This window comes from Aspergillus pseudonomiae (genome assembly GCF_009193645.1).
Source record: "Aspergillus pseudonomiae strain CBS 119388 unplaced genomic scaffold BDV37scaffold_119, whole genome shotgun sequence".
In the NCBI taxonomy this organism is placed as follows: Eukaryota; Fungi; Ascomycota; class Eurotiomycetes; order Eurotiales; family Aspergillaceae; genus Aspergillus; species Aspergillus pseudonomiae.
The window spans coordinates 40,862-61,360 of NW_022476111.1; the positions used below are offsets into that span (position 1 = coordinate 40,862).

The 20,499-nt window shown below is 48.5% G+C and overlaps 8 protein-coding genes and 1 non-coding gene across 9 annotated transcripts; 4 read left to right on the forward strand and 5 right to left on the reverse strand.

Moving 5' to 3' along the window:
- Position 1: 1 nt before the first annotated feature.
- BDV37DRAFT_276070 (uncharacterized protein) lies at positions 2-1,512 on the reverse strand (the record flags this gene model as incomplete). Its single annotated transcript, XM_032085495.1, has 8 exons — positions 2-359; positions 431-533; positions 587-767; positions 829-946; positions 1,025-1,065; positions 1,127-1,231; positions 1,295-1,361; positions 1,424-1,512. The coding sequence occupies 8 exons, from the start codon at positions 1,510-1,512 to the stop codon at positions 2-4; spliced, it is 1,062 nt and encodes a 353-aa protein (XP_031935804.1).
- A 1,799-nt stretch (positions 1,513-3,311) lies between these two features.
- Positions 3,312-3,393, reverse strand: BDV37DRAFT_t224. The gene has a single exon. It is a non-coding gene; the product is annotated as a tRNA-Arg (tRNA).
- Positions 3,394-5,575: 2,182 nt separating this feature from the next.
- BDV37DRAFT_288470 (uncharacterized protein) lies at positions 5,576-5,980 on the forward strand (the record flags this gene model as incomplete). The annotated part of the gene is made up of 2 exons (XM_032088272.1): positions 5,576-5,705; positions 5,775-5,980. 2 exons carry the CDS (start codon positions 5,576-5,578, stop codon positions 5,978-5,980), a joined length of 336 nt encoding a protein of 111 aa, XP_031935805.1.
- A 686-nt stretch (positions 5,981-6,666) lies between these two features.
- On the forward strand, positions 6,667-8,693 carry BDV37DRAFT_28021 (DEAD/DEAH box helicase). Its single transcript, XM_032086512.1, has one exon. The coding sequence runs from the start codon at positions 6,926-6,928 to the stop codon at positions 8,585-8,587; it is 1,662 nt and encodes a 553-aa protein (XP_031935806.1). The 5' UTR covers positions 6,667-6,925; the 3' UTR covers positions 8,588-8,693.
- Positions 8,694-10,920, reverse strand: BDV37DRAFT_28020 (uncharacterized protein). The gene has a single exon (XM_032086510.1). It carries the CDS (start codon positions 10,771-10,773, stop codon positions 8,800-8,802), a length of 1,974 nt encoding a protein of 657 aa, XP_031935807.1. The 5' UTR covers positions 10,774-10,920; the 3' UTR covers positions 8,694-8,799.
- Positions 10,921-11,290: 370 nt separating this feature from the next.
- On the forward strand, positions 11,291-13,470 carry BDV37DRAFT_28025 (major facilitator superfamily domain-containing protein). Its single transcript, XM_032086518.1, has 4 exons — positions 11,291-12,116; positions 12,170-12,424; positions 12,490-12,928; positions 13,010-13,470. Exons 1-4 carry the CDS (start codon positions 11,626-11,628, stop codon positions 13,175-13,177), a joined length of 1,353 nt encoding a protein of 450 aa, XP_031935808.1. The 5' UTR covers positions 11,291-11,625; the 3' UTR covers positions 13,178-13,470.
- A 148-nt stretch (positions 13,471-13,618) lies between these two features.
- BDV37DRAFT_276074 (3-methyl-2-oxobutanoate hydroxymethyltransferase) lies at positions 13,619-15,765 on the forward strand (the record flags this gene model as incomplete). Its single annotated transcript, XM_032085496.1, has 4 exons — positions 13,619-13,630; positions 14,064-14,480; positions 14,535-15,165; positions 15,647-15,765. The coding sequence occupies 4 exons, from the start codon at positions 13,619-13,621 to the stop codon at positions 15,763-15,765; spliced, it is 1,179 nt and encodes a 392-aa protein (XP_031935809.1).
- A 113-nt stretch (positions 15,766-15,878) lies between these two features.
- Positions 15,879-17,010, reverse strand: BDV37DRAFT_276076 (uncharacterized protein; the record flags this gene model as incomplete). The annotated part of the gene is made up of 3 exons (XM_032085497.1): positions 15,879-15,947; positions 16,072-16,698; positions 16,750-17,010. 3 exons carry the CDS (start codon positions 17,008-17,010, stop codon positions 15,879-15,881), a joined length of 957 nt encoding a protein of 318 aa, XP_031935810.1.
- Positions 17,011-18,227: 1,217 nt separating this feature from the next.
- Positions 18,228-19,978, reverse strand: BDV37DRAFT_290978 (FAD-binding oxidoreductase; the record flags this gene model as incomplete). Its single annotated transcript, XM_032088839.1, has 4 exons — positions 18,228-18,269; positions 18,315-19,154; positions 19,235-19,720; positions 19,784-19,978. The coding sequence occupies 4 exons, from the start codon at positions 19,976-19,978 to the stop codon at positions 18,228-18,230; spliced, it is 1,563 nt and encodes a 520-aa protein (XP_031935811.1).
- Between the last annotated feature and the right edge of the window lie 521 nt (positions 19,979-20,499).

Consider the following 20,499-nt stretch of genomic DNA (forward strand, 5'->3'; position numbering starts at 1 on the left):
TTTAACACAAGGACGCCCGATTCCCATACGAAACCCGAAACTCTGTAGTCTGAACCACCCCATCTTTAGCCCCGTACATAATGGCCGAAAAGCTGTCCATAGACCTTGGTCTGCTGGTAACGGTGTTCGTCCTCGTTTGTCTTTGGGTTTCCTCCACATTACTAAAATCATGGAAGGCCTTCCGCGCACCGCTTCCATGTGTGTATCGATCATTGAGTTCGTGTTCGTAGGCGCGCCTATTCGTGAGGCCGGTGCTGCCAAAGTAGACTTTGAACAGGGATCGCATTGCCGGGACCGAGGCACAGATAAGGGACATGTTTATCTCGAGGCTGGTGGTGAGTTCGGCGGCGGACCAGTTCCTAGACATAGCACAGGAAATGTGAGGTGGTGGTGCTAGGGATGCGTGGGAGATATCCAAGTTCAGACACACCATTGAAAGTCTCTTGATCTCAAGGCGATCACTGTCGTAACCTGTCTTGCGATCGATGCACAAATGGTTAGGATACCGATGCCGAAGGCGATTATCAGGCCGACTATCTTTTTCAGTATTCTTACTCTTCTGGATTGGCGAAATGGACAGACTCACTCTTGCGGCGGTTATTTGTTTGTAGTTTCTTCACGATGGGGATGGGAAGGAGCGCCAGTAGGATATCCGTCGTAACATGGAATGCACCGTTGAAGTAATTGAAACTCATCAAGTCGAGACAGCCTTGGGGGGATTCGGGTCCCCATAAAACGGATATAGGCTCACAAATAAAGGATGCCACCTAGGTTTGTTAGTGACAGGCTCTTCGATGCGTTTATCCAACGACACTGGTGTGAACGCACAAGAGTCGCCGCAATTCCATGGCTAAGTATAACCGCTCTAACCCCGTAGAGAAACCTAATATGGGTTTTATTGGAAGCTAATCGTACATATAATGCGACCATGCTACCTTTCGCTAGTCTAAATATTTGGTTCATGTTAACGTTAGCCGGGCCCAAAAGTTGAGGTTGTGCATTGTGTCGCGATATGTAAGAGTACCCGAGACTGAGAAAGTAGAGAACCTGTGATATCCACGCCCACTAGGTGAGAGTCAACGTCATGTCCGAAGTATGGCGGTCGAATTCATTGAAGGTAACGGACCTTTCGCGTACACTCCTGTTTTTTCAGTGTCAATTCCATAAGGTGGCGGCCAATCCCGCATTCATACATTTTCGGCACAGTTACCAACTCGCCGATCGATGCAAGCTATAAGATCCCGATGAAAAACATCATCAGCCTATAGAAATGGATAAGTAGAGATAACCATACCGAAGCTAGAATAATCAGGATGTCGTCAGACCCCAGCTTGCCCAGCAAGAACTGCCTCGCATATAACCTACGGAATCACCCCAGCTAGGTTAGTGGCGTTGGCTCATCTATTCACCAGAGACCACACACCTCATGCCAATCATAATCATGGCAACCCCAAATATTACATAACTTCCAACTTGGAGGTCTTGCTGCGACCCCGGCTGAATGGAGACCATGCTGGTAGCAGGGTATCACATTAAGCCGAAGAGTGCTGTTGGCTCCACAGGTAGAGTCAAGTCTTATAGATCTCCGCACGTGGGTGCTACATGACTTTATACAACGGCACCATAGCCGGAAAGGTTCCGATTTAGCTTCTTGATGTGGGTTAACAAGCGCAGATATATGTATTTAGACCCTGTGGTCCGTTTCTTGACTTGTGGGCCGTAGACACCCGGGGACCCTGAACTATACCTTGGACGTATAAAAGGTATCGGATAGATTAGATCCCCACTATTCAAGTTTACGCTTTTAGGTTAAACCTAATGGTATCCATATACCCCTCTTTGTTATTCTTCAACCTTGACCTCACCTACATCATCACAGTATCGCAGTTCGGGGGAGAGCGGGTAAACTCGTAACAATTCAAATCTACCATCCCAGAGCTCACCCATCAGAGTTTCTCAAGCAGTCCGGCCAATTCCACGTCAATAGAACACTGGGCGCTGGGAGATAGGATATAGGGTTGTCTTCATGTTGTCCCTTGCCACGTGAGGTCCAATGCCCTTCGGGATCTAAAATGTCCCAATGATTTAGAGGGTGGGCTACTGAAAAACCAGGAACTCGAAGCCCCTCCTGATACTGTGTAGACCCTTAAGGATCAAATAGTTAACCCGGTGACGTGGTCAAGAGATTCGATGCGGAGCTCGATCCATCGCCGACACTGGCGATCGTTGCCAAACCATGATCCTGCCGGAGGACTGTGAGACGGTGAAAGTTTGGGAACTTCGGAAATTCGTAGGGGTTTTTACCATCGGCTAATCCGTGGAATATTCCACCGAATAAGCGAATTAGGGGAGAAGTCTAACGTGATTCACCTTCATGGTGAAGCCTCAATCAGCTACCAGTTCTCCGTGGCCAAGATTTGGGGATACACGACGAAACTGTACATACATAGTGGTTGTAACCCCACCTACCATCTACACAGTTTTTCCATGGGTTATATCTGCAGTCATTGCAGGATAATTATAGCCAATGCAGGAGGATCGATCTTACCTACACAGCCTCACGAACGGTGTTCATCTATTCCATTCATAAAACCGTTTGTTGGGTCTTTGTAACTTGCGCACTCCGACAAGGCCTCGGAGTAAATGCCACTACTAGTAAGTAGTATCCGCGATCCACAAACTAATAGACTACTATACTCCGTGAATAAAGTCGCATGCAATAGTAATGGAGCACTTGTTATTGCCTTCCCATGCTGTGCATCGGCTAATCGACTTCTCCATACGGTTTTCTAAAAGAGAGTGCCCTGCAAGGCTGTACCTTAAACGGGGGAGCAATTGATCCAGGGCGAAACAAGTGGTGTGCGTCTTGCATACTACACTATCGCGTTAGCCATGCTCTAGGCGAGCAATCGGGCCATCAAGTACTAATAAATGCATCTTAGCTTTTCGACGGCGGCGTCCCTGTGGAACCTTAACAGTTACCGTTTGCTATTATATGATTATTAGACGCTATCGGGATGACCAAGGCGATAGTGTTATATGTTCCCCTTTCTGCAGAATGGTGGTCTGGTTTACTTTTTATGCCAGGTTTGGACCATGGAGCGACGATCTTGAAGAGTAGATACGACTCTACTCGAAAGGATGTAGTTATAATCACCGAAGGCAGTTTCGGGCAGGGTTTCGGAAACGAGCTGAAATTCACATCCGATACTCGCACGTACGGTTGAGGGGAAACTACGGAGTAATTATCACCGGATTTTCTCCGACAAGGAAGCATGCAAAAAGATACATGGAAAGAAAACAAAAAGAAACGACCGAGACGCGACTCGAACGCGCAACCACTGCCACATTCCGGAACCGGAAGGCAGCGCGCTACCATTGCGCCACCCGGCCGTTTGTTGAAATCTGAGCTGATTTTCTTGCTTTATAAGCTAGGGTGCAATGTTAGAGTTTCCACACTTATCTTCACTTCCATGTCATACCTCGAAGTCGAGTCTTCTTTGGGGAGCAGCTTTGTTCTCCAATTTACAAGTAGTTATCTCTGTCTACTACATTCCTAGATGCTTTTCAATACTTGTAGCCATGTTTATGGTCGGTTTTCACCCATTTCGTGGTCACTCTGTTGTGACCTGAAGATATGTAGTCGGCTATATATATCGGAGCCCCAACGTAACTGGTGAGTGGCTACACCTGTTGAGTAGAACTCTGCCCGTCATTTATTTTAGAGCTATTCAATTACTAGGTTCTCATGCTACCAGGAGCTTTAAGAAAATTGAGGAATTTAGTAGAGTACGAAGAACGGCTTAAAAGCTATTTAAACTTCTGCCCTATCCACAGCGGTTAAGTCAACCCTTCCACATACTCTCCCCGCTGCGATTATGGCGAGAGTAAGGGAGGCCACTGTGGGTACTAGGTTAATCAAGTCTAGTTTCAAACAGAGAATACGGTGCAATGGAGCATGGCCTCATGTTCTGTTCCTTCATACTTCTCGATTGAAGAGAATTGATCCGGATAGCTTTAAACGAACGAACGAGCAAACATGGAGATGAGTCAATTGCATTACAGAGGACCAACTATCTTGATATGCGTCAGTATTATATATTTTCATAATCAGAGAAGAAATGAAATGATCGCTTCCATTCCTAGCAGTCGCTTCTCTGTAGCAAGATTGAAAGCCTTGCAATTACAACTAGGCCTGTATGGCTTACCAAAACTACATACAAGACTGACTATGATGGAATCCCTAAAATACACAACTACTCAGGGTGATAGACCAGTAGACCCTGGTCAACAGGCTGAGGTCATAGACAGGGGCTCAAGATTAGCCCTATCTTAAAGACCGATGGCCGGCGACTGGATCCATGCTCTCTTTTTCTTTCATTATTTTCAAGGCTCAGGTCGTTGCACGGGTCGATGCAAGACTACAACTAGTGAGTAGCCACAGATGCATGTGTGAGGTACTATTGAGAACTAGATTACCGGCTAGATCCGTCCCTACTCCACAATAAAAAGTGGATATTTCTACTTTTCCCGGTATTTCCTGTCATTGGACTTTTGTTGTGGTTTGGAGTCTACTCAACGCTTTATATAAAACCAGCGAGAGACAAAGGGGGAAAAGCGAGGAGTTAACTAGGTAACTAAAACTAAGGCTCACGATACTAAATGGTTCTTGCTAACGAGCTAGTCGAGGGACCAACCTGACTAGGAAAATGCGTTTCTCTTTATCAGCTGGTGGAGATCTCAGCTCATTGTGGAGTCCAAGGGTCTTGACTAATACCAGAAATAAGTGGTCCGATCAACGAACCATTGTTCAGAGAACACTGATCTAGACCCGATCAACCCTGTCTATGACCGTACTGCGTCTCGAATGCATTAACGTCACAACATTCAAGTATTTTGTACCCCTAACCGTGGCTAGAGCTACTGACGTAGACTAGCTATACTAGTAGTCACAATACCTACTCTGCGCAGTGATATATCTCCCTCTGTAGGGAGTCACCACACAAATAGCTTTCTGATTCGGTGGCTCTAGAATTAAGCGTTAGAGTGAAGCGCGCTTGTATGCAGTTATTGACCGCACTAAGACATCAATGATACTTCCCTTGGATAGGAATGCATTTGGAGACAGGGTAATAGTAAATACGACGTTGTCATGGTCATATGACCTTCACTAGAGTGGCATAGCAGGGTTGAGTGTGGAGTAGAGAGGGTATTGCGGCCAGGGAGAGCAAGTCCCTGATTCAATTGTTCGACTTCATGATTCACCCCATGTTAACCGTGATACGACATCGTGCCAGCCTGTGAAACTATGCGATGCGATGCAGATATCACAGTGGATATGCTCAGCTCATCGACCTGCCAGGGAACACATCTTCGCCACAAGAGGGGAAACGATTTAGAATTGACTGTCTGGTGTCCTGTCTCCTGCTCACTCAACATATATAAACCCCTTCGTCGTTCCCTAGAACTTTTCTAAAACCATCTATCACAAGCAAGCTTTCTTCCAGCCAATTTTCACAGATCCAATTTCCAAGCTCTCACCCAGTTCTCAAGTGACCCAACCAATCCGTTCACCATGCGCTTCACTGCCCTCATCGCAGCCACCATGGCCCTGGCAGGCTCTGCCGCGGCACAGTGCCACGCTGGCGGCACTGCCAATTGCAAGCCGGGCTTCAACTACTGCGCCAAAACCTTGAACGACCGAGGTAACACTACACGTTTTTGTGTCCGTATTTTCCGGCGATGATGACTAACTTGATTGCCCATTTGAATAGGTGATGCGAACTCCGCTATCGCAGACGCGCTGAGAGCTTCGGGCCATGAGGTGAAGGCAGGACTTCCTGGCACTTGGGACAACTTCATCTTTCATTGCAATGATGATTACACGCTGGAGCTGGTGCAGCAGTGCGATAGCAGCTTTTGTGTGGATGGTGGCCTCAACAAGAACGATCTCTGCGGGGAGAAATGGCACCCTTTCTGAATGTATCTACGCTTTTCTGGCCAATCATTGTGACTGTGGATGGGTGCTGAACGGTGGGATTTGTTGCGACACAAGGGGGTATTCGAGTTCAGAATAGGTGCAGACGTAATCACGGGGTTTAAGATGAGGTTTTGTTCATATTCATTTCAGTAGAAAGTAAAGCTGTAGTTTGTCTTGGTTATTAACTCTGTAGGATATGTCCAAGTAAACTATCTGGTTCGCGGTAGAGAGTCCACTCGTTTGGATGAACTAAATCCATTTTCTATAAGACGTCAAAGCGGGACCTTCCTGGCCTTCTTCAATCTCTTCTTTCATGAGACAAGGCTGGTATGTCCGTGGACAGTGGATTTGCTAGACTTTGATTGAGCGGCTCGAAAGGAAGAGATAACGAAGCTATGTCCGAGAAGGTAAGTTGGGGGTCCAGACTGTACAATGAACATAGGATACTGGACGATCTAGCCACAATCAAGGACAGCAAAAGTTGTATATTCTGGTAGGACTCAGGTTAGTCTACTAAGACTTCTATACATACTACCAGCTTTCCCTCTACTGTTGTCGCAGTGTTGTGATGACTCTTCCCGATGCGGTTAGCCTAGCCTATTGCGGTATAGCGGGACAACAAGCCCTGAGGAATATTTTTGGAAATCTCTGCGCCGTCCCTGGCTCGAGTCACCAATCGACCAGGCGCAAAGGTCGAAAGCAAATTAAAAAGGAATTAATTCACTTAATAACATTCCCCCGAGCGGTGAATTTCCGCATTGTTGTATTGGCAGTAGATTTGACCAAAATACCAACACGTGTTACAGAGAAAACTGGGATTGTACTACTGATAGCTCCACATCTTGCCATCAACAACCATTAAACTTCATCCCAAGTACCACCACGTGTTGCATTTTCATCAAGAAATAAGTTGCAAGTTCCTTGAGATATAGAGCCTCGGCCGTCATGCAAGGTCCCGGAAACAACGATGGCGCGCAGCCGTACGCAACCATGGCTGGGAAGCTGGACCCCAAACTCCTTCAAGCCGTCAAGGTGATGGGCTTTGAGTACATGACGCCTGTCCAACACCGTGTTCTAACAGAGCTTCCAAACTGGCGCAGTGACTGCCTGGTCCAGGCCAAGACTGGTACCGGCAAAACCCTTGCCTTTTTGCTACCTACTTTACACTGTTTACTCCAAGGCCATTCAGCTCCACCAAGGGGTCAGGTCGCTATCTTGATCATTACGCCAACACGAGAGCTTGCTCAGCAAATTGCAAAGTCATGCGACCAGCTTACATCGCAGCTGGCGACGCCTCGTGAGTGCCACATTGCAGTGGGTGGAACGGCTCGGGCATCTGCTCTTTCACGGTTTATGAAGGGAGCGCCGTCCATCCTTGTAGCAACTCCAGGACGACTAAAGGATTACCTGTCGGAACCCTCCACTGCGGAAAAGTTGTCTAACATTCAAACGCTGATTTTGGATGAAGCCGACACGATGCTTGAGAGTGGCTTTCTAGCTGATGTGAAGCGAATCCTGCAACTCATTCCACCAAAGAGCACGGGCTGGCAAGGTATGTGCTTCTCAGCCACCGTTCCACCCAAGGTCAAGGATGTGGTTAGTGTTGTGTTGAAGCCAGGATACACTAGCATCTCGACAATTGAAAAGAATGAAGCGCCAACACACGAGAGAGTACCCCAGTACCACGTGTTGATACCGTCCGTGGCAGACACCTTTACTACGTTGGCCTCCCTTCTCAACCTTGAAATCAAGAGCAGTTCTAAGATCATTGTCTTCGGGGTCACGGCAAACATGGTTGCTCTTTTCGCAGCGGCCTTTTCTCAAGGTTTGACGCCTTTGAGGGTGTTTGAAATCCACTCCAGGCTTAGCCAGAGCGCTCGCACGAAAACCACGGCTCAATTCAAGGAGGCGGCGACGGGAATCATGTTCGCCTCGGATGTTATTGGTCGTGGCATGGATTTCCCAAATGTCGATTTGGTCATCCAGGTCGGTCTGCCATCGAACGGCGAACAGTATGTTCATCGTGTCGGCCGTACAGCCCGCGCTGGCAATGATGGCCGTGCTATCATCCTCCTCACAGAAGCCGAGTCTTTCTTCATGAAGGTCAACCGTCACTTGCCCATCCAGCCCCACCCCCAGACTGACACGATCAACGCGGCCGCTGCCTCATGCGCCGATGCCGTCACTCAGGCCATGTACAGCATTGGTGAAGACACAAAGCAACGTGCTTACTCGTCCTACATAGGTTTCTTCGCTGGGTCGGGTCTCCTGAAGCAGCTGCGTATGGATAAACCCGGCCTCGTTCAACTCGCAAACGAGTTGGCCATAAAGGGCATGGGATGCCCCGAGCCCCCACCAATGGATAAAAAGATCATTGGCAAGATGGGGTTGAAGGGTGTACCTGGATTTAACTATGCAACTGGAAATGACTTGAATGGAGACCGCCCTTCTAGACCACATGGGCGCCCTGGGAATAAGACTCGTGATGTATTAAGTCCCGGAGCTGGTCAAGGAGATCGCAGAGGTTCGGTCTCGAAGAAACGTGGAGGAGGTCGCGGTGGAGGGCGTGGAGGACGTGGACGTGGAGGGAAGCCGAGAGCAGCATAAGTTTGTTAAAGTCGGAGGTTCGCTTGTACCTTTTCTTCTCTAGTTGTATCTGCATATCGGCAAGCATTATTCTTTACAGATGTTATAATACAACTCTAGACCACTGTTGTTTTCTGCACAACCTTCTTACGAGGTCTTTAAATAGGGTTGTATGTCCACCCACACATCTAATGGTACCATCACAGTACATGGAATATAAAGCTCCCATATCATTAAACTAGCGACGTGTCTTCGGTCAGTAAAAGGTTATCCCATATGAAGTTAAGTTCTGAAAATGGCGGCTGGGAGACATCGTTTCTTGCAGCTGGATCCTGAGACGGCGGATCATCGCAATATGGGAAGAGACAATTTGCTTCAGGCATAGACATCAGTGCCGCCTCCTGTCTCAAGCTTGTCACCCATTTAGGATTATCGGCATATGTCTGATCAAAAGGGTCATTGCTTCCGTATGCTATCTCACGGGCTTTGTCTTGAACCATCTGATCAGTAATGTGGTTACCCACAGCAGCCTGCTCGCGTAGATAAACAATAAGGTCGCGTCTGAGGTTAACATAGCGGCTTAGGGCGTTGGGGATATCATTGATGAAAGGCAGGACTTCGTTACCCCCCATATCAAGAGCATCCGTCGTTTTCCAAGGATCCATGGTTTGCCGTTCATGCCCTACGAGGTAGGGGGGCATGGCATTTTCCACCAACCTGGTAACATCAGGCTCGAAGCCCCAGCAACCCTTCCATTGAATCATATCTGCACCCTTCTTGAAGTGGTCTGCGACATGATCGACTCTCTCTGGCCATGTGTCGAATCGTGCCTCGCAGAATCCACAGCGACACTTGATGTGCGTTAACGAATCTCGCCACTGGTCCATCGAGGGGTGATAGTCGACATAGTGTGTGAGTTTTAGGTGCTGTCGAAGATGATCCTTTCGAGTAAATATTCGTTGCTCTGATGATCTCTCTCGGCAGGCGAGGTAACCATGAGTTTCGAGATGATCGGAGTCTACGCCTGGGGTCTGGCAGAAGACACAGACGCGGGTACCATCAACTTCGATAAGCCCGCCTTGGGGTGCGCAAACCCATCGATCCACTGGTAAGTGAAGCGCCTTCTCATGTCGCTGCCAGTCGTATTTAGTATTGAATGTATCGGAACAAAACGTGCATTGATACGGTCGCTGGCCCTTCAAGTTTCGTTTGTTCTTGGCCTCATTAGGATGTGGAGGCTTCCGGCGACGACGGCGAGGTCTTGTATTGATGATAGGGGTGGGTGGTCTTTGGCAAGTTCGATTCGACCGATTGAACGAAATATCAGAGCCGGAGGACTGACTGTGTTCGTAGCTGCTGATTGAAGGAGCCCCTACCACGAACGAAGTGCTTGAGCTATTACTTGACACGGCATCCCGGCGGGCCGGATATGTGATGCTGTCGTCAGAAGTATATGGGATATCTTCCAGGGCTCGCAAAATGTCGCACGTTTCAGCGGGCTCACTTTCTGGGGGCGAGTTTTGCCACCTCTCAAGTGGTGATAGCAGAGAATTATCGGCGTGGTGTGTCTGTGCCGTAGGTTCACTACCGGCCAGTCTGCGACGACGTGCATTGGTAAACCAGTTCGAGATCTGGGTTACGTCTAACCCCGTCTCACGCCTCAGCTGTTCCTTTTCTTGCTCGGTAGGATATGGATAATCCTGGTGTTGTTCGAGCCACGACCGCATGATACTCACTGCAGTAGTGGAAAATCGTCGGTTCTTTCTTTTTGCTCGTCTTCTACTACCGAACCCTATGCTGGTGCTGGAGGAAGGCTCTGGCTGAAGGCTCTCGCACGAAGAACTTATGTGTGAATGCCGTTCAGATAATATATCCGAAGCTACCCTGTCAGAGAGCCCAGAATTATCGAATGTGGGCAAGTCAGGAAAATCCCTACTCAAGGGGTTTTGATAGGCATAGTTTAGACCCCCGTATGACTCAAACAGTTCTGTCGGTAGTTGAGAGTGTACACTTGATCCTTGAGACGCCACCTCAGGCTGTAGCTCATCGAATGAGGCATGGCTTGAAGGTCGGCCAGAATGTGCAACTATCTCTTCTTGGAACAGTCTGTAATCTATGTCACCGACCAGGGCTTCGTTCGAGCTTAGAGGTGGGAGCAACAAAACGTCTTCGCAGTAATGGGGAGTGTCATGGTGAGCGCGCTCCATCCGAGTATGGAAAGCTGGAAGATACTCCGTACAACAGCCCGTTCTTTTCTTGATCAGAACTCCTTGAACAGAATTGAAGCATAGGACCTACATACTCAGCGTGTGGCTGAACGATAATCCTGGATCGCTGGGTGGTAGCCACGAAAGCTTTGAAAGGAAAACTCAACTGTACGCCGGAGTAGGCCGTTAATACTGTGCAAGACGGATTCCGTGGGTCTTTTACGCCCTTTAATTGACGGCGTTTTTGGTTCCACAAGTGCTTGGCTGCTTACTCTGGTTGGGCTGTAGAGCGTTAACCGTGGATCGGATCTAACAAACGATCCTAATTTTCTGCAAGACTTATGCGTTAGAACTGACCATTCACAGGTGATGACTATCATGAATCAGCAGCATTATCCTGGATATGGAAGGCGGTATAGTATCTTCCCTCTTGACCGCCTGATCCCATGACGAGACTGCGCCCTGTGTCATTGTTAGAGTCTCCACACCCACGGTGATCCTCTCGCCGTAACCCTTTAGTAGATGTTGCAGACAGTCTTGAGTCATCTCACCGATGGGCTGCTAGGAATGGTCCTTGGAAATCAATAGCGCACAGCCAGTACCATTTGCCGCCATCGAAAGACCACCGTTTCTTCCTAGGTCAACCTGCATGACTAATACGCTGTAGTCAAGACGACCTCGACCCCGAACTTAAAGATCGGATGCATCCCGAGTGTACAATATTAAATTTTTCGCTCGATTGCTTCTTGCATTGTACAATATCTCTCGCTGGCTTCTCCACCCGGAGACACGCGTCTGTCAAGCCGTCAAGCCGATTCAATCCATCCCCGAAGGATTCACTATATCAGAACAATGGCCACAATCACCCAGTCAGTTTCCACAGCAGTCGAGCTGCAGGAGCGCAATCAGGTTGGAGGGAGACTTACCAAACATACTGGGGATCCAACACCGCCGGGGGATTCAGATGAGCTATTACAGGCCTCACTCGCAGCGGATGCCGAGGTTCCTGATGGGGGCTACGGCTGGGTAGTTATTTCTGCATGCGCAGTAATTACCTGGTGGTTCATTGGAACGTCCTATTGCTGGGGTGTCCTCCAGGCGGCATTGGTTAGGGAAGGGTTATCATCGTCTTCCACCCTGGCTTTCATCGGCTCGCTGGCCACAGCATGTATCTCATTTTTGGGCATAATCAATGCGAATATCATTCGGAGATTAGGCACTAGGATTTCGGCCCTACTTGGTATCTTCTTGCTCGGCCTGGGCCAGGTTCTCAGTGGCTTCGCCACCAAGAATGTAGGTGGCTTGTTTGCGACTGCCGGTGTTCTCTTCGGCCTTGGAGTCAGGTAAGCAAGTCGTTTCTGCTTAGCCTATTATCCAGAGAGCTAAGCCGCGATAGCATTTGTTTTATGGTAGTCTCTGCAATCCCTGCGCAGTATTTCAGGGCAAAGCGCGGCATCGCTAATGGGATAGTATACGCCGGAGGGGGCCTCGGGGGTACCGTCATCAGTTTTATCATGAACGCCTTGCTTGGTAAAGTGGGAATAGCGTGGACCTTCCGGATCATTGGTTTCATGATTTGGGCTACGGGCCTGCCAGCAGCATGCTTCATTAAAGAACGGGTACCAATTCGGCGCACGCAGTTTGTGGAGTGGTACGTTCCCCTGAAAGCCTTTTTAACATGCCTAATGCAGGACCCCGTTTTTAATTTTCTCGCAGGCGACTCTTCCGTGACATTCGATTCTCTTTGCTGTTCGCAGCCGGCGCAATTGCAACATTCCCGCTTCTTGTTCCCCCTTTCTTCCTTCCGTTATACACAGAATCGATGGGAATGGCCTCGGGGGCAGGTGCAGGAGTGGTAGCTGCATTCAACTTCTCCTCTGCGGTGGGAAGGCTGATGTGCGGCTTCTGCAGTGACCGACTGGGACCGCTGAATACCTTGTTTATGTCTCTTTTGCTCAGTGCCCTCAGCATCCTGGTCCTCTGGCCTGTTTCGACGTCTATCGGTCCGCTGATTGTCTTCGTCATTATTAATGGAATGGCCAATGGTGGGTTCTTTTCGACCATGCCGACGGTCGTTGGAAATGTATTTGGCTCCGCTCGAGTAGGCGTCGCAATGGGCATGATTGTGACCAGCTGGGCCGGAGGTTATTTGATGGTATGTTCTGCTTCCCTTGCTATCGTTTCAGCTATATGCCCCATGTCTATCCCTTTGCCAGACGTTGACGGTTCCACACAGGGCGCTCCAATTGCTGGGTATATTCTAAACGCGTCTGGCGGAGAGGATGCTGGGATTGGAGCCTATCGTCCGGCCATATTCTACGCAGGAGGCATGACCCTGAGTGCATCTTTGTTAGCCATGCTCATTCGCCTTAAGACTGATGCACAGCCGTTCAAGAGGCTCTGATATGAATGAGTTACACCGGCTTATGTCGACTGCTGCAACTTCTGGGGAGTGGAGGTATGTCTTGGGTCTACCCCATTGAGGGTTACATGGTATCTTGCAGCCTATCATTATGCTGTGGCGTCAGCAATTAGTGTCTGGCCCCCCTGGAAAGCTAGAGACGCCGAGGTTACTAGAATGCTGAAGCAAGCCTCTACCAGATTGCTGTGGGTCCTTAGTTTCTGAAATATGTCTTCACAATGGACCATCAAAAGTTCCTTGAATATTTGCCCGTCAAAGACAGCTCTGTATTGTAGTTCGCTCTTATGTTTAGACCTCATAATATTTGAACAATGCCATTTTTCCAGAATCAGAACTTCAGCCAGGTTAACAGTAGTTTTAAGCTATCCTTTCATTTTCCTATAATATCGCACAGTTAAACTAGCCAGTCAACCCTGCACCATGATGTTTACCTCGGTAGAGACACTTGTGCATGCCTTGCCCATCATAGGGAGCTGCCGTCGCCTGTGCGCGCCCCGTCAAGCTTCGTGAGGCAACTCCCAGTAGGCAACAATGTACAAGTTGCATCCACAGGTTTCTCCATTCGTCCGAAGAATAGCTCGTGTGACCTAGACACTTATGAATACTTCCTCCATGCCGACTCGTCGTGCGCCGTAGTGGGTCTGCTAACTGATCCACCCCTCTCGCGATACTCGGGTGTACGCAGCATATACCAGAACGCCGGCTTTGGAGAAGCCACGAAAGACAACACAAAACGTTCACAGATCCCCCCTGACCGCTATGTACAGTATTCGCTTTTCCAATAAACAGACAGAGGACAGTTCTCTGATATTTTTCAACCAACCGCCCCCATACCTAAGAGCCCAACAACGCAGGACTTCCTGAACAGTTCAACCTTGTTCTACACGTTATCCATATAAAATGCTCACCAAACCCCTCTTTGCATCCCTTGAGATACTCGTTTCGACCTCGCTACAGTGTCTTACCACGGCTTCCTCTACCCAGGGATGTCCTTGTCCGACATAGTTCCTATTCGCCGTTGGGTAAGACCTCTTCGGACTCCCGCAAGAAAGTAACCATCCAAACACTCCAAACCATGTACAAAAAGGGCGATCCCATCACGGTACTTACAGCCCACGATTTCCCTAGCGGCCATGTAGCCGATGCTGCGGGAATGGACGTGGTTCTTGTCGGAGATAGCCTGGCCATGGTTGCGTTAGGAATGGAGGATACAAACGAAGTGGTGATGGAAGACATGCTGGTTCATTGTCGAAGCGTGTCTCGTGCTGTCCAACACGCTTTCACTGTTAGTATTTCCTTATTCACGTCACTTGTATCCAAGATCACTCACGCCGAACAGATAGTAGACCTCCCCATGGGCTCGTACGAACTATCCCCTGAGCAGGCACTCCAATCCGCCATTCGGATGGTCAAAGAAGGCGGCATGAAAGCCGTGAAACTCGAAGGCGGAGAGGAGATGGCGCCTACCATCCGGCGAATCACCCAGGCTGGGATCCCCGTCCTGGCACATATCGGACTCACGCCGCAACGACACCATTCTATCGGCGGGTTCAGGGTCCAGGGCAAATCTGTCGCGGGCGCAGTCAAGGTATTGCGGGACGCCCTTGCCGTGCAAGAAGCTGGGGCGTTCATGGTTCTGGTCGAGGCTGTCCCCGGCGAGGTTGCTGCTTTGATAACGGAGAGGCTTCGGGTTCCGACGATTGGGATCGGGGCTGGGGTTGGCTGTTCGGGACAGGTGCTGGTGCAGGTGGATATGTTAGGCATTTTCCCGCCTGAGAGGTTTGTGCCTAAGTTTGTGAAGACTTATGCGGATGTTTGGGGAGAGTCGATCAGGGGTATTGAGGAGTTTAAACGCGATGTTAAGAGTAGGGCTTTTCCTTCGTGCGAGTATACTTATCCGATTTCCGAGCAGGAGCTGTTGGAGTTTCGGAGTGTGGTGGGTGCGGTAGTGGACCAGGAGAGTGGACAGAGTGAGTAGAGTTGGATAGTTATATGTTTGGTGAATCATGTTATTACTTCTCTTGCTACGTTATACGAATTCCACTACATGCATTCAGGGAGATAGAACAACTTTAGCACGGACAGAAGCCTTGCGTGGAAAGCCTATGATAAAACATAGTTTTATTGAAGAGTATTTGTTGAAGCGCAACCTAACATGGCAGTGGGCCTTCAGTGAACTCAAATGTAAGCAACGAAAAGGTAGACAGTGGGAGAATTCATGCATCGTCTTTGGAAAAGATTACAACGGCCTTGTTGATTAACGACTCGTCTTCCTCCCTACCATACCGACAGTATCGAGTGAGAGTGGGCTGCAACATGAACAGGACAGTTCTACCCTTATCAGCAGGGCCGGACTTTTCCTTCGCTTTATGTTCAGAATAACAGTGCTTCTTCATGTGCGGAGTGTCCTCATGGAATGGCCCCAGGGAATCGAAAGATCCAAATTCAAAGTCCATCTCATTAGTCCACATCCCAATGCAAAGGTCCCCGGCGATCTGATAGATATGGAGAAGCTCCTGGTATCGTTTAGCTTTCGCCGAGTCAGAGACGGTTTTGAGCAACGGATGTAACAAGGAAGACTCGTGGAGGAGGTTGTACGCGAGTTGTTGCAGTTTACAGTCTCTGAACAGTTTCATGTGCGTCGCAAGCAGTGGGTCAAACGTGGTTTCTCGAGTGAATGCATTTAGGAAGCGGACTGTGATCTGGAGCCACTTTCTCGAATTCCACTTGTCTCGCACGCCGGAAGGTTCAACTGTAATAGAATTAACACAGGAACATATTCTTTGATTTGATAATATACCTTGTTTACACCATTGCCATAGGTTATGGACCTCAGCACGGGAAGGGATAGAGACTTGGCCGTGCTCGCCAGTCACCTTCTCACCATCCTCGTTGAGATAGAAAAATGGATCCTCGATCACATTCTGAAACAGGTCCTTGGCCACTAAGGCTTGAGTGAGAACGAGGGGGAGAAGCTCAAGGATATTGGAAGGTAGTCTCTCCACCAACGAGGTCCAGTCGCCTTGGAGACAATATCCCTCCACACCAGCAATTAGCTTCTGCTTTTCTTCGTCGGACAGTTGCCTTTCTACGGTTACCCACTCCGCTGACCATTCCTGCAGACGCTCTTGTATGACCTTGAGCTTCTTACGAATTTCATCATCATCGTAAGAAAACCACGTAGCCCCACACAGGTAGTACGCAGGACAATCGGCAGGATCAGGATACTGTGCTTGGTCTGTGTCGTGGGGTTTGGTCTTCTCGTCAGTAGGATCCGGATGTCGTGACTGGCGTCTATCGCGCGACGAGGTCCTACCGGTACCTTCTCGCTGAGTCTGAATTGGGTCTTCCTCTGGAACGGAAGATTGGGGCGCAGGGGTCGAATACTCTCCTTTGACCTTCGTCTTCTTGGGTGGAGATGGCGGAGTTGCGGGAGCTTCCTCGGTGGGAGAGACGCTTCTTTTGTTCAGTCTCGCGGATCGTCTTCTTTTCTTCAACCATGACTTGCATTAATACAATGGACATTGTGTAATGTGAATAGTAAGTCATCTTACCACCTGATGTTTCTCTTCCTGGATACTAGGCACTGGACTGAGTTCCCGAGTCTCTGGCTCTGGGGTAGTCGGAGGTTGAGCCGTCTCGGGGGGTGCATTGGTATCTTCCTGTGATGCCCCAACATCAGTTCTTTGAGCACGGCTGAAGAATGAGTACGGCCAAAGAGGCCACCTGAAAAAACGTGATGTAGAATAGGACCGCCATACTTCAGCTTGCTTGGTGTCAGAGCTTGCAGGCTCCTCGCTCCCCTTCTTAGTCATAGCGAGCTTGGTGCTGGAACGAGACCACTAGTTGATGGATGAGAACATAGACAATACTAGTAGGGGTACTTTAATACAAGAATAGCAGAATTGAAATGAACTGGGATTGATCTGATATTCTGACTTTCGTCATGGGCGAATTCAGACATTCTTATAGGTACGGTCTTCCGGCACGGCATGCGATCTGAGAGTGAATGCTGCCCTGCCTTACGAATAGCAGGCGAAGCAGCCTAGAAGCCCACATTAAGGACCCAATAAAGTCGTTATTCTAAAATTAATGATGGGATCCAAAGATCACAAGACTTGACAAAAGTGCTTTGTGCAAGGCGCGTTCATTTGCTAGATTTGTGCAACCGCTCTTTTGAACATTGTTTACTTGCTACCACATTTCCTTAGTATGGCAGAGGTGACAATGATAGAATCTACCACTTATTCAGGGCATCCTTCGCATAGATAGAAAGAGGTTAAGCTGAATACTTGCAACATGGGCTTGTGAAACAAGAACGTAGGCAAAATATAGGCTACTCTCTTTGTTTCCCTGAACAAACAAGAGTGTATGAACAATCGTATGAAATCCTCAGGCTAAACACAAAGACGACAATGAACGAGATACTTTTTAATGTAAGCATTGAGATGCTTTGATGATAGGTGATTAGGCATAATTGTTGCTAGAGATTGATCACAAAGACCCTACATTTTGAACTGGGTGACATTACGTGGCAAACATTGGTCAATAGAGTAGGAGAAAGAGTAAGAAATTAGGTAAGAACTATGAGACAAATGCCATATTACAGAAATTGGCAAACATGCTTAGAGCCCGAATGTATTGAGCGGATGAGGGCAACCCGTACCGTGGTAGGACAACAGCGGTTGAAGAGGAATAAAGAGTAATTTATAATAACGAAAAAGTGACAGAAATATACCACTACAACTCCAATGTGAAGCTATCGACTGGAGAACTCAAAGATCTCTTAGATTGTAAAGAGAATCTGCAAAGATGCAACTGTGTGTCACGTAGTTTCTCTTTATTCTTTTTATATGTCTGGGTGGCACAGTCTACAGGATAACAATGTAAAGCTTGTAAACTGCTTTTCTTGTACGAGGCACAAGGCTATCTATTTATCTGCACAATTCCGATGCCGTTCACATTCAAATCATATATATCTTGGGGAGAATAATACACATTGTAGACAAAAGAGCGAACACCAAGTCTGCGATCAGTATTGCACAGGTGCCCCATTTAACTTGAAATATCCAGGCTGTAGTGTTTGATAGACGCCACGAGGGTCGTATGTTGCTGCCACTTTCTGCAGGCGGGCCTTGCTGTCTGCACCGTAACCCGCAATGACATCTTGGAACTGGCTGCCATAATTCATATAGATATACTGATGGGCAATACCACGCTTCTTTGCTTCCTCGGTGATGACTTTAAAGTAATCGTAAATGAAAGCGTAGACGGCATTGTCGTCGGCCGCGTTATCCCACCAAAAGGCCATATTGAATAGAATCAGCGGTCCTTGTGATGTATCCAAACCCAACGCATTGCCACCAAACTTGGTCATGTTGGCCAGCATCGGCTCCGTCAGTGCCTGGTAAATTATCACAGGGTTGCCACCCGATATGTTGGCTGCTTGCGGCATGACCTCGAAGAAGTATTCAGCCGCCCAGCGGGCGAATGATTCATCTAGCTGCGCCGCAACTGTCCAGTACATCTCCCGGTGGCCGTCGGGGTTTTGGTCATTGATATACTCGGCGTACTCCACTAGGCTCCTGGACTCGGTGATATCGGCCAATGCGGGGATGTCTCTGTATGGCTTAAAGATAGGCGGGTCTGTTGTATTCAGCGCGTATGAGAGCTCTGCAGATGCGACAGTCACTCCTTGCATACGAGCAAATGCGACGTATTGCTGGGCGTTGCCATCGGATGTTGCGCCACGGGCGACACTTACGAAAGCACTGACGACCTCCGGGAGTCGAGCTTGCTCAATGGCGCGCGTAGTCCCGCGCATTGTCGAACTCGGGATTGTATACAAGTTGAACTTGGTAACGAGACCAAGGTTATTGCCTCCGCCGCGGAGAGCCCAGTAGAGGTCTGAAAAGTGTTTTGCGCTAGCAGTCACAATCCGGCCGCTGGCCGTCACGATCTGCGGGTTGTAAGGATGTGCTGTTCACTACCAGGAGCAAAGGAAAAAGAAAACAAAGTAAAACCGGTGGGCTGGCTCACCTCAAAGCTTTCCACATTATCCAAAGCCAAACCATATAAGTTGGAGTGAAAGGCAATGCCACCGCCTGTAACAAAACCTCCCACGCCGAGGCTACTCTCACGACCGCCGACAACGGCCAACCCATACGGTTCGAGTGCCTTATAAACTTGGCCCCAGAGGTTCCCTGGCCCGATAGATGCGACCGAACGATCATCATTCAGGCTTATATCATTCATGTCAGTGAACCAGATGGTAATTCCCCCCGGGCTGCTGGACGCGCCCCGGAAAGCGGCGTGACCGCCGCTCTTGGCCGCGAACGGACACCTGGTTAGCCGAGATAGCAACACAACTATAGCAACATCTTTGTTGACGCCAGGCTTGAAAATACAAGATGGGCGAACTTCTGCCTGCTGGTTAGACCAGAAAGAGTCCGTAAAACTTGTATAGCTTGCGTTCCCCTGAGCTAGGACTTTCTCAGAGCCAAAGATGGAGTTGAGGCTAGTGCACTATTGCCATGTTAGATACGCTGGATTGTTTAGAAACGGATGTGTTTATGAATGGAAACCAACAGCTGCAAGACAAGACGATTCTGTTGATCGCTGTGCCAAATTTGTCAGGGTAGGTAAACTGGATATCTCAACGCCATAATCTTTTAACGCAGCAGTGACGTTGAAGTTGGCCGGCTCAAAGCTGCTGTCGGCTTGCGCTAGAGCAGTGCCACTAGCAACAAGCCAGGCGCCTATGAAAGAAAGCGTGCGTATCATCAAGCCAAGTAAATCACTGTATGAAAAGAAACTCCAAGGTCAAGGATTAAAAAGAGTGAGCCCAATGTGTGAAGGGGATTATATATCTTGAAACCGTATCAACAAGAAAATCATCTGATATACCCATCGACAGAGGAGAACAAATTGAACCTATAAATATTCCAAATTGTGTGGATCTGCCCATCCACCAGCGAATGCTCCTGTTGCTGAAGGATGACGGCGCAGAAAGAATGCAACGCTGCACGCAACCTGGCCCCATATGCCACGTTTTGATCAAACTAGTCTGCATGAAACTTGCACTAATCATTTAGTAAACCACATTGCTCTTCTATCTTGCAGACAATATGCCTCGGTAGATGAATATGCTATACCGCTTCGTATCATCTTGCAATTTTTGCAGTAAGACTTTGGTATGTTCATTAACCGAGAATCCTCGCTTAAACCAAAGGAATTAGTTCTTACTCAGACCTATTCCAATATAAACCTAGTCTATATTGGCCCCCAAATAATTATGGGTGAGG

Excerpts from the sequence above, each read along its gene's own strand:
- BDV37DRAFT_28021 (XM_032086512.1), top strand. The coding sequence starts at position 6,926 with ATGCAAGGTCCCGGAAACAACGATGGCGCGCAGCCGTACGCAACCATG.
- BDV37DRAFT_28020 (XM_032086510.1), bottom strand. The coding sequence starts at position 10,773 with ATGGAGCGCGCTCACCATGACACTCCCCATTACTGCGAAGACGTTTTG.
- BDV37DRAFT_28025 (XM_032086518.1), top strand. The coding sequence starts at position 11,626 with ATGGCCACAATCACCCAGTCAGTTTCCACAGCAGTCGAGCTGCAGGAG. Across the intron at positions 12,117-12,169 it reads CTCTTCGGCCTTGGAGTCAG|CATTTGTTTTATGGTAGTCT; the intron begins GTAAGCAAGTCG and ends AAGCCGCGATAG. Across the intron at positions 12,425-12,489 it reads CGCACGCAGTTTGTGGAGTG|GCGACTCTTCCGTGACATTC; the intron begins GTACGTTCCCCT and ends ATTTTCTCGCAG.